This window comes from Patiria miniata, unplaced genomic scaffold, assembly GCF_015706575.1.
Source record: "Patiria miniata isolate m_02_andy unplaced genomic scaffold, ASM1570657v1 HiC_scaffold_6, whole genome shotgun sequence".
In the NCBI taxonomy this organism is placed as follows: Eukaryota; Metazoa; Echinodermata; class Asteroidea; order Valvatida; family Asterinidae; genus Patiria; species Patiria miniata.
The window spans coordinates 1,086,782-1,097,987 of record NW_024037073.1 but is presented as its reverse complement, the minus strand read 5'-3'; the positions used below and the strand labels follow the sequence as shown (position 1 = coordinate 1,097,987).

The following is an 11,206-nucleotide window of genomic DNA, read 5'->3' as shown; positions in this document are numbered from 1 at the left end:
CCCCCCCCCCCCCCCCCCAAAAAAAATGGTTCACAGGTCACCATGCATGTCCCAACCAACGCCATTTACTTCCAAGAGAAATGAGAAAAAAAACAGGTCTGAAGAAAAGAATAATGTAGGCCTACACAAGCTATGATAATTATGAAGGTGAACGAGACAATAACTATTGATAGCTATGAACTACATTAATGAGAGAGATCTTGATGGGATCGAAATGCCAAACCCTTTAACTGTTTACGGTTTGTGAACATTTTTCATATATGGTGTTAAGAAGAAAAGGATTTTCGACATGGAAATGGAATCATTACTATATACTGGCTCTGGATTTTAAAGCAAACATTTGAATCAATGTCAAGTGCTTCGTTATCTTGAGCAGTGCAGTTGGCCCGTTGAACATTGAAGTTGAAAAATTCGATTTTTCCAGAACCCCCAGATTATCAGATTTAATTCATGCCAAGATTACCATTAGTACGAATGGGACGCGTTTGCTACGCCTAGTGACTGAATGTGTTTTTTTTTTTTGGGGGGGGGGGTTTATTCGGAACTGGAACATTCATTTGTATATATAGTGCATGATAAATTTGGGGGCCTTTGGTGTGGATTTTTGATCTTTGAACGGGGTCTGACCTACACGGGTGCCACAGTGAACCGAAAAGGTCAAAATAGTTTGACTAAATTTATATACACAATTCACACATTTTTTTTGGGTTGGGGGGGGGGGACGCTATGTGTGGCTGGGTGTGGCTTTCCACTATTACCGGACGCTCCGTCCCGCTTTGGTATCTGGCACAATGGACTCTTTTTAATAGGCCATGATTGGTAGACAATACACTATCACTATACACGAAAATCTATCAATTATTCCGAATTCGCTCCATAGACTCAATTATAATTTGTATATTTCACCCCCCCCCCCCCACCCCCCCCCCCCCCCCCCCCCCCCCCCCAAAGAAAGATAAAAAACACTCACATCTCGTTTATGGCATAATTATGGTGCGAATCGAGGATTTCCTACTGTTCCTCATCATAGATCTTTTGCTCATAAATTTTTGCAACATCTCCCGTTGGCTTTGTACGCGTTTTCTAATCGAGGACGTCCTCGATTTGACTTCTGTCCGGTTAGTGTCACAATATAATTCAGTGGACCCTCGATTTACACCATAAACAAACCCACACACGTGCTGTTTAATCAACATGACCATTATGGTCGGACTCAGTTGACGATAAACATTTCGTGCATCAAAATTGTACTTTGGATCAGCAGTTACAAAGTAATCACGTTAAAGGCTACCATTTTCAACCTATATTGGTGGCTGATGGTCGTATTTACTCTCAAGATAACGACTTTATTTCCATACCCCAGAGTCAACAGCTCTGTCTATCAAGGTGACATGACTTTGTTCTCTGATCGAGTCGAGTGTCTGGCGAACATTATTAAGTTTCTGGTTTTCTAAACAAACTTTGTTCAAATGGAAATCAAAACAAGAATATGCAAGTCTGGTAAAGTTGGTCTCAGAACGCAGAAATAGTCGATTCAGATCAAAGTTTTCACTGCATTGAAGCATTGCTCTATAGCATGTTTTTTAAGTTATACCCACGCCCACTACGGGAAGGAGGGTGGTAATGGATCTGCAGCAAAGTTTGAGATAAGATGGAAGTCCCAGGCTCGTAAATCTTTTATGAGAATTATCGCACCACTTTGTGTTTATTATCATTGGTGATGACTTTACGCTGGGTTCTGTCTCAGTCGCGCCAACCCAGCCCCCCCCCCCGGCCCCGCCCCCCTCGCCCCTGGCGCTGACCGTGACATGCAATTGATGCGTTTCAAAGTAGGACAGGCAGTGCCTCTTTGTTTTAAAGCTGGAGGCAAAACGGATACATTCTTGACTTTGGGTCACTGTTTCTCATTCAAGTTCTTTTACAAACGACGAAGATTAAAAAAAAAAAAAAACAAGCTCGAATCGGGCGCACTGCCTCCGTGAATGAGCGCCCTCTCCAGTTTTCAAAATGCCATTTTAAAGATGGATGCGCCCGTGGAACGATCTGCGTAAGGTTTGTTTTGAGTTACAAAACACAGCTACTCACCAGTCTTGTTGCACATGTACACTCTGAAAGGATGACTATTAATTTACCACCTACCACCAGTATTTAGTGATCACTTGCTTGTGAATGTGATTAACTGTATTCTGGGTGGAATTAATGGTTAGTCCGCGCCCAGGTATCAGAACTTGCAAGTTGCAGTGTGCCACTAGCATGACTAGCTAGCACTTAGTGCCAGTGCATGCGCAGCATGCATGTGCAGTGAGTGGACTGGTAGTACAGTAGGCTAATTTATATGGACTCTTATTTGACCTGACAATATCTTTGGATCTTTGGGCCCTTTAGCTCTCGGAACCAGACTTTGTACACAACCAAAGAAGTGGAGTCTGGATGCTACATCGCGGTCCAGAGGCGGCTTAGCTTTGCAGCCTGTCGTCCACTTCAAGCTAAGCATGCTAAGGCTTTACTTAAGGTCGCGCAACTCGTGAACAACTTGTGAACTCCCACACATAATTATACTAGTCTTACCTTACGTACCTACTGTGGACATTCCTTTGTATTCGTGTAAGGCCGAATAAAAAAAACACCATTTTTCTCGTTCGGGGTTTTTGAAAAAAAGGAGGAAGCGGGGTTGTTTATTTTCTATTTTAAATTTTTTTTCAAGATGGCCGCCATTTTAAAATTTCCTGCAACCGTTGGTGTTCCACTGCTCAAAGATACTTTTAAAATGAAAGACAAGTTGGACAAGAGAACTGAACATATTTTCAGTGTCATTTAGAGTTGTATTGGTATTGGTATTTATTTTCCGATGAATTTGTGGACTTTTTTGGTGTCTTTTACTGCATTTTTCAAAAATAAAAAATAATAAAAAAATCCAGGCGGCCTCCAAAAAGGAAGCGGGCAGGGACGAGAAACAGGGTTTTTTTTTTTACTTCGCCTAATGAAGAAAAACTGAGAGAACAAAAAATAATGTTACTTGCACTGTGAACCCTCTTTCAACCCAATTTTTTTATCATGATTTTCTTGAGTGTTCCTCGTCATTTTGTGACAGACCTTACCCAAAAATGCCTCTAAACCTGTTTTCCAGAGAGGGGGCAACCTAGTGTGGCCGTGTGCAAGTCCACAAAACGTTCACGCTTCCAGCACCCTGGGACCTCTTTTGTTCACAGGTCCATAAAGAGTATGCAAGGTTAGAGCACACACATATACCTTTCTTCTTTATAGTATAGTAGTGATGTGTAGAGGTTGGGAATTTGATACGTAATGTTCATGATCACGTCTATTTGAAAAACATCATTATGTTTTTTTTCTCCAGAACATGATGGCTGTACCATCACTGCAGAGACACCTGAAGATTTTCCTTCAGAGGGGATCCGCACGCTGGCTGCAGAAAGCTCCTGTACAAGCACAGGGCACACCACAGATTTATACACCTGGACGTCAGTTCCTGCGGCAATTTCAAACAAGTTTTAGATGTGGGATATGTAGTCAGGAGGCTGGCTCAAATGTTGGTGTGAGGTGTGCCAAGCTGGAAGGCAGGGGCTTGGTGCGGTTGGAGGGGCCAGATGCGACTGAACTCCTCCAGGGGTTGGTGACCAACGACACGGGAGTGATGTGGGGCGACAGTAGGGTGATGTACTCCTTGTTTCTGAACACACAGGTAAAGTTAATGCAAGGAGCCATCTCGTTGAATGTCTCAGTCTGGGATAAGTTGGAAACAAATTTATTAATACTATGGCCATTGCAGTGGGTATTAGTTGCACAATTGCTAGTCATGTAGTTTTGATGGTAAACCTTGGACAAATTCTGCTTACTGCAGTCTCACCTAACTGTATCACCCACGTTGATAAAAATTATGATGAAATCGACAATGGAAAGAATGTTGCATCCTGACGCCACTTTTGTTTTTCATCATATTTCAGTGAAGGTCAGTCATTGCAAAAATGTTGAAAAGACCTGAATCTGGAACCGAGAAACGTTTCCAATTTTGTTAGAAAATACTTTGAAAATGCACTCAACTCTCCGTAGACTATTAAAAGAAGTGGCGTCTGGATGCTACATTCTTTCTTCTACAAGACCCTAATTTTTTACATTTATGAACTAATGCTGGTGTCATTAACAAAAACCATCCTGTTGTAGAAATCCTGCACAACCCTAATCCTGTTAAATGCAACAGAATGAAAAATATTAAAAGTTTGTCACAGTTCCCCATTTTGTTTTCTTTTCTGTTAGTCTTCGTGTTCATTGTGCGGGCATTTAGCATTCAACTCAAAACCCATGCTTCCATGTAGACCCACTAACTGGGGCGTTAGAACTTTGTTGACATTTGGGATTTTGGTCTGGCGTACTAGCGCCCACTACAGAAGCATTCTTAATTTTTGAATTTTTAAAGTTCACCAGAGGTCACCACAAAAGTTGCCAAAAATCACACAAAATACTTGACAAAAATACCCTTGAAAGCACCTACTGGCTTCTCCACATGTCAAAGACGAAGTAAAGGGGCTTCAATGATACTCACGATTATTTTTTGGTTTGCAAATTCATGAAATTCAACTACTATAGCACTAATGTCAAAAAAGGAGTTCTAGCGCCCTAGTTAGTGGGTCTAGCTTCGATGAATCTTTCTGCACTCCTACTAGTGCCGATTAAGCCTGTTACAACAATATCCACTGTTTTATTTGGTTTCATTTAGCAGGGTAACTGCATGGTGCCAAGGCTGGTGTGTGCTGGGTTCAATGCAACAGAATCCACCATTGTGCAGTACGTGTGTTGCATTTAGCATGGTTCTCATTCCATACATTTTGGATTTTGTTGCATTTTGCAGAAACTACAAGAAAACCTGATGGGCGATAGGGTTTTAAAAAAAAACCTGGAAAAGCTTTTTGAATTAGGGTAAGTGTATCTGTGCTTTAATCTCTTTGCAGGGAAGAATCCTGTTTGACGTGATGTGTTACCGCGTGTCTGCAGATACCTCTGAACAGCCAAGCTTTCTGCTGGAGTGTGACGCAGAGGTCCAGGAGAAACTTACCAGACACTTGAAGATGTACAGAGTCAGGAAGAAGGTAGTGTAAACATATTCTAAATGAACTACTCGTTGAAAAAGCCATTTATCGATAATGTGTTGGTCTGCTAAATGGTGTACCCGCCGGCAAATAAGCAAAAAATGAATAGTGCCGCCTCATGGATGTTGATTTGACAAAATGATGAATCCCTCCAAAACCAGTATCGTAAAGAGATATGAGATTTTTGGATAGTCTTATGTTTTGTGATTTTTTTCTACATGATCTACCAAATTTTCAAGACACAAAATTGTAGCGTTTGTTAAGTGGCAATTTTGCGGCAACTCAGTTTTTCTTTTTGACAAAGTGACAAATCTCATTAGTAATCAATACCTTCTTAATTAAACATGCTGTTATAAAAACGGAGACAATGTATGACTATTTAACTACTGGACTATTGCATCAGTTATATATTTTTTAAGTTTGGGTAAGGAATGTACATGAAAACGTGATTTCAAAAATTGACCAACTTGAAGCGTTATTTTCTCAAAATTTCGCTTTGCTGCCGTGTGGGCAGATTTGTCACTTGCACAGACAGGGTCTACGGTACATTCATGTATAAGAAATCATTTTCCCACTTCTACAGGCTGAAATATCCACCGCAGATGACCAACTCCAGACCTGGGCCGTCTTTAGTAATAATACTGTAGACACACTCCTCTTGCCTATTTCAAAGACGCAGACGACAAACTGCGACAGGTGTCCGACGGACGTGACGGACCCCAGAGTTGAGGGTTTTGGGAGGCGGGTCATTCTACCAAAGAATGAGTCCTGTAAGTGCGCTTTCAGTGTCCTCCACTGAGTACAAATTTAGCAGGATGGCAAGGCAGTTGAAAAAGAAGTGATTCTCAATTCAGTGTGCTACCAAGCGTTTTGCCTTGAAAAGACTTTTTTTGGCAAGCTTATGTGAGGCTAGTAATCAGGGATGACATTTTTTGATTTTAATCGGAATTCTGACTTTTTAAATTTTCCTTCTAAAAGTCCAATTTTCTAAAGAGTTAAGGCTGCTCCAGAAACCCCCCCCCCCAAAAAAGTTTTGGCTATTTTCGGACTATTTTACCAATTACCATGATGATGTTGTTGGCATTATTTTTATACTTGGTACACATACATTTTATCATTGAGTATCTTGGTATTTTTCTTGTTAACAGTAACCCGCCTCATCCCAAACTCTACCGAGGCTGGGGTAGACGACTACACACTGCACCGATACCAGTGGGGAGTGCCAGAAGGGGTAATAGACCTCCCCATGGGGGAATCCCTACCCCTGGAGTCCAACTTGGCATTCATGAATGGAGGTTAGAGAAAAAGGAATTGGTTACATTTGCTATTTATGTATTTTTAAAGCATCTTTCACTGAATCTGATGTTTTTGTCCCGAGGAGATTATAATGAATTCCCAGTTAAATTTGGGAATACCGCTGTTAGCAAAATTAATTTCTTTAAATGTTTTAATAAGACTTTCTTTCAACCTCTTTGTATCAGTGAGTTTCAGCAAAGGCTGTTACTTGGGACAAGAGTTGACGGCGCGAACCCACTACACAGGGGTGACCAGGAAGAGAATCATGCCTATTGAGATACTAAGGTCAGATATAAATAATTCCTGCATAATATTTTTGAATGGGTCATTTTATTAATTTGGGGTTCATTTTTTTTTCCTGTCCCTGTTACATCAAGGATCCTACACACAAGGATTAACGACTCGGCCCAACTCCTGGTTAGACACGTGATAACGGCCCGTACTGGTGGCAAATACCATGAATACTTGTCAACAAAGACCCCTGCGCGCGGTGGCTTTCAGATTTGCAAGGCTCTGCACCCGATCCGGCCTCGAAGTCTGTCAAGCCAGCTAATTATATTTTTGAATATTCACGAGTCTACGTTTTGGGTCTTTATTATTGAATTCTGATAAATGATAACTACATAACCATGTTAATGCCGAGTACAATATCTTTATCTTTAAAATGAGTCTAATTAAAAACGGAACTTGGGTAAACGGTGTTCTCCTTGAAATTTGACGTTTATTTCTCGGGTAAATACTTCATCTATGCCGTCAAAAGCTGCATATTACCATGTGTTATAACCTGAAGTATTTATTTTTTAAGAATTTTGGAACAATAATATCTTACATAAGTAGTAGTTTTGCTTACACTGTTTTATGAATATTTCCGTTATAGGTGTTGTGCAAAAATTGACACAATGGCACACCTGGAAAATTCCCGATTACGCGCCAACGGGTATTAATGCCTGTTATCACGCGTCTAACCAAGTAAGGCAAGTCTGCTCAGTGCATTTTGTATTAGAGCTCAGAACAGTCGTTGATCCTGGTGTGTAGGATCCGTGGTTACATCTAAGATCTATCATTTTATAATTGTGGGTGCACTCCTGTAATGTGGGGTGCTGTAGTCCAATGGTTACAGTGTTCAAACTCGTGTGCCGTGGTACATGGGTTTGAATCCTGACAGGAAACATGGTGCTTGTACACTTGGGCATGGCACTTTACTACGATTGCCTCTCTCCACCCAGGTGTAGTAAATGGGTACCTGGTAGGAAGAAATTCCTTCAATGCTTGAGCGCCGTGATGGCGGCCGTGCTAAAGCCAGGGTAATATTGGAGTACCAGGAGCGTCACTTCATGATGAACATGAGCGCTATACAAGAAACCAATATTATTATTATTGCAGTCATCCTCCGAGAGTGATTATGAGTAGTAAACTACCTACCCAACAAATAAATCATTTGAAGTCGTTCTTAAAGATGCTTGAATGGGAACAAGGATGGGAACATGTCAACCTTTGGACCCTAAATTTACAGAATGACCCAAATACATTGTTAACATTTTAAAAGGTTTCGAAACTTTAAACACGGTTTCAAATTCTCCCTCACTGCTTTAACCAGGTCACACCGGGATTATTTTGACACGAACCAAATGAGGCGCGGAATTACTTTTCACTCGACCTCAAGCCAGGCGGGTTGAAGCAATCACCCTTGGGCAGCACACTCATATTTCCGGCCTCGCTCGCTGCGAGCGGACGCTGACAGATATTTCCGGCCTCGCTCCCTGCTTTTTCCTCTGTTATCTGTTCAGGATACCTGCAGGACCTTTGCGTGTATACACGGCCTCCGGTGGGAACTGGTTAAAGTGTTTGCGGTTCTCTTAATGTGATTTCAGAAAGTGTTTGTGGAAGTTGAATTTATTTCCCATGTTACCAATGGATTTGCATTATTTTCTGTTAATTTTTTTAGTCATGGGAGCTCTCCGCCAGACGTAGGAGCCAAGATCATATCAGAGGCTGGGAAGAATATTGGGAAATTGCGCAGTTACCTTGGCAACCGAGGTCTGGCGTTACTACGAGTGGCACAGTGGTAAGTTTTAAGAAAAGAGGACTCGCGTTCATGCCAAACAGACATCTTTTTTATACAAACCTACAGGCTACCCCACTCCAGAGCTAAATGGTACTCCTCGAAGTGAAATGAAATATGAAAGCTATCAGCAGACACTCACTTTTCCCTTGTCAATGGCAGTGGTGAAGGGAGTGAAGAGTGTAGTACTCAAAGCTACTCTGAGGTTGTGATATGGTATAAAGTTCCAAGCAAAGAGCAAGTTCCAAACTTGGTTCTTGGGTGGTTCTTGGTTGGTTCTTCTCCTAAATACTCCACGTGGGAGTTTATACAGGAGGCTAGAAACACCGGGGCAAACCCGTTCTCTTAGCGATAAGTGTTTACTGGGTTCTTTTACGTGCATTATACAACACACGGGATCTACGGCTTTACGCCCCATCCGAAGGACGAAGCAATAATGGTTAAGTGCCTTGCTTAAGGGCACAAGTGTCCGCCGTTGGGCTCGAACCCACGTCACTGTTGCCTCTGAAACTTCAGAACATGAGTCCGGTGCTCTTAACCGCTAGGCCATGACACTCTTGGCCATGACATCTCTGTAAGAAAAATTGCATGTATGAAAATCTGCCAAAAATAAATAGAAATGGCGATGGGAAAACATCATACTCTGCCAGTTTGGTTGAAATCCCCCGTTTTGATAAGAAAGGTCTGATTATTTTTAATTAATTTTACATTCAAATGAATATCCTCAATTTAAATAATTTGAAAGATTTTCTATTTAATTTTGAAATTTTGGTCTTGTTCTTAATTTTCAATCAACCTTCATTTGCTTGTAATCAGTTGTTTTATGATGATCAATTTTTTTGTGTTTTGTTCTGAACAGCAAAGACAAGAAACTTCTAGTCATAGGCGAAGACGGTAGCAGAATGGAACTAGCTGCCTTGATTCCCACATGGTGGCCCCAGGAACAGGAAGAGCTGAGAGATTAAAGTCAAGATGTCAAAAATGTCTCGACTTTTCAAGCCATATGGAGAGTTTTGTGCTTAAGTTGCAGGCCTGTAAATAGGCCCCAAATTGCCTGGGAAGTCCAAATCACTATTTGCATGCCCTCAAATTCTCTGTCATTGGAGGGTTTTGTAGCCCATTCAGTTGAGGATTTGTAAAACTGAAAGGTGGAGGTTCTGCACAGGACTTTGAGCTTGTGTTTCTGTGAAATTTAGATGAAATTTCGCCCTAAAATTGCTCTATTTTGCAGTGGCATGGAAAAATGGCGATGGACTTCCGACTACATTTAGGAGTGATCATCTTTGGAGTACATTTAACTCGAAAGTCATCGATAACCCCCCAAAAATTTGAACCTAAAGTGAAGGATGATGAAATAAGCTTTAGTTTGATAGTGTCTCGGGACACCTCACAGAGTTGTATTTTTCCTGATTTTTTTAAGTGAGGGCATTTATCATTGGGGTCTATGGCAATTTATTTACTGGTCTGCAACCCTAAAAGCAAAACTTAGGTTAGGGACTCTGTGTGAAAAGTGGATTGCGCTTTGCGACGACTTTCTAGAGCCCCAGCAGAAGGGACACACGGCATGCTTATAGTGGTTAATGCGCGTATGTCACAAAGTACACGCGACTCATTTTATTCTAAATGGTACAAACCTGTAGCATGTTCACGTGAGTGTCAGGCGTTGTCAGCAATGCATTCAAATGTCTCTCCCAGTGGTCTCCCCCAACTCGCCTTTTGTAACCGTTGAGGGGGTACTTGTGCACAGAGACCATTGTTCAAGCATGAATAAAAGATGTTTTGTTTGAAACAAAGTAAATTCTTCACAAACTACAGTACATCTAGAACCACTGTTTTGCTTTATGTGTTGTGCCAAAATATTTCTACCCATAAAATTGACTTTTGTATTATTCACAGCTGCGGCCATTTTCAGATTACCAGCCAAAGCGTTTGGGATTTGTCTGGTTGTCACATTTATTAAAGATCTCTGTTCTATTTTCGAGTTTCACCCTGAACTATTTGTTTTCCTCAATTGCTATTTTTCTTGCAATTAAAAAGATTTTAACTATTGAATGAGACATCCACCGGAAAAGTCATTTTTAATTAATGATACTTGAATGGCAACTAATGATGTTCAGCAATTACAGGGACTGGAAAGTCACATTTTGAACAATAAATTTATTGAGTGATCCAATTGTGGCCGCTTTAAAATGGATAATTTTTTTGGGACCGGAAATCTGCTTGTGCGAAAAAGCAACCGATATAACTCTATATACAGTGAAATCTCGATAAGTCAAACCTCAAGGGAACAGGTTCAAAATTTGACTTAAGCAGAGTTTGGAGTTAAGCAGGGTTGTATATCTTTGTTACACTACTGAAGGGAATGGATTCTTTGTTTGACTTAACAGTTGTTTTGAGTTATCAGAGTTTGACTTATCGAGACTTCACTGTAAAAGTTTTTTTTTTCAGAGGTAAGCAGATACCCAACAGGTAAAAGCATTTGTTCCAATAAAAAAGTCAAAAAGGTCAAATTTGATGTATTATCAGATATTTGTTCAATGTGGGAACTTTTTTCTGATCAAAGATCCCAAAATCATGAATTTTTCATGGTTACTCAAACTGACAACAAATTGATTTTGTTTTGCAAATTACAGGTTTTGATTTTGAGACTGAATATTTATTTTTTAAATTTTCAAATTGTACATATATTATATTGAACATTGTACGTCAGCATATTGAACATTAAAAAGAAGCTTTAAATAGTCGC

General features: G+C 40.6%; 1 protein-coding gene across 4 annotated transcripts; it reads left to right on the top strand.

Annotated features, from left to right (window-relative positions):
• The first annotated feature begins 2,004 nt into the window (after positions 1 to 2,004).
• Positions 2,005 to 11,201, top strand: LOC119742579 (putative transferase CAF17 homolog, mitochondrial). Of its 4 annotated transcripts, XM_038218675.1 has the most exons (9): positions 2,005 to 2,052; positions 3,128 to 3,229; positions 3,356 to 3,700; positions 4,965 to 5,102; positions 5,686 to 5,872; positions 6,251 to 6,397; positions 6,584 to 6,683; positions 8,344 to 8,463; positions 9,320 to 11,201. In XM_038218675.1, the coding sequence occupies exons 3-9, from the start codon at positions 3,359 to 3,361 to the stop codon at positions 9,423 to 9,425; spliced, it is 1,140 nt and encodes a 379-aa protein (XP_038074603.1). In that variant the 5' UTR covers positions 2,005 to 2,052; positions 3,128 to 3,229; positions 3,356 to 3,358; the 3' UTR covers positions 9,426 to 11,201. The 4 variants fall into 4 exon arrangements, with proteins under 4 accessions (XP_038074603.1, XP_038074601.1, XP_038074602.1 ...); XM_038218673.1 differs by lacking the exon at positions 3,128 to 3,229 and having other exon boundaries at positions 2,009 to 2,052; XM_038218674.1 differs by lacking the exon at positions 3,128 to 3,229 and having other exon boundaries at positions 2,015 to 2,047.
• Positions 11,202 to 11,206: the final 5 nt, after the last annotated feature.

Bases quoted from the DNA above. Each gene is read 5' to 3' on its own strand.
- LOC119742579 (XM_038218673.1), top strand. From the start codon at position 2,026: ATGCGCCCGTGGAACGATCTGCGTAAG. The intron at 2,053-3,355 runs GTTTGTTTTGAG...TTTTTTCTCCAG, and splicing joins CGTGGAACGATCTGCGTAAG to AACATGATGGCTGTACCATC. The intron at 6,684-8,343 runs GTCAGATATAAA...TAATTTTTTTAG, and splicing joins ATGCCTATTGAGATACTAAG to TCATGGGAGCTCTCCGCCAG.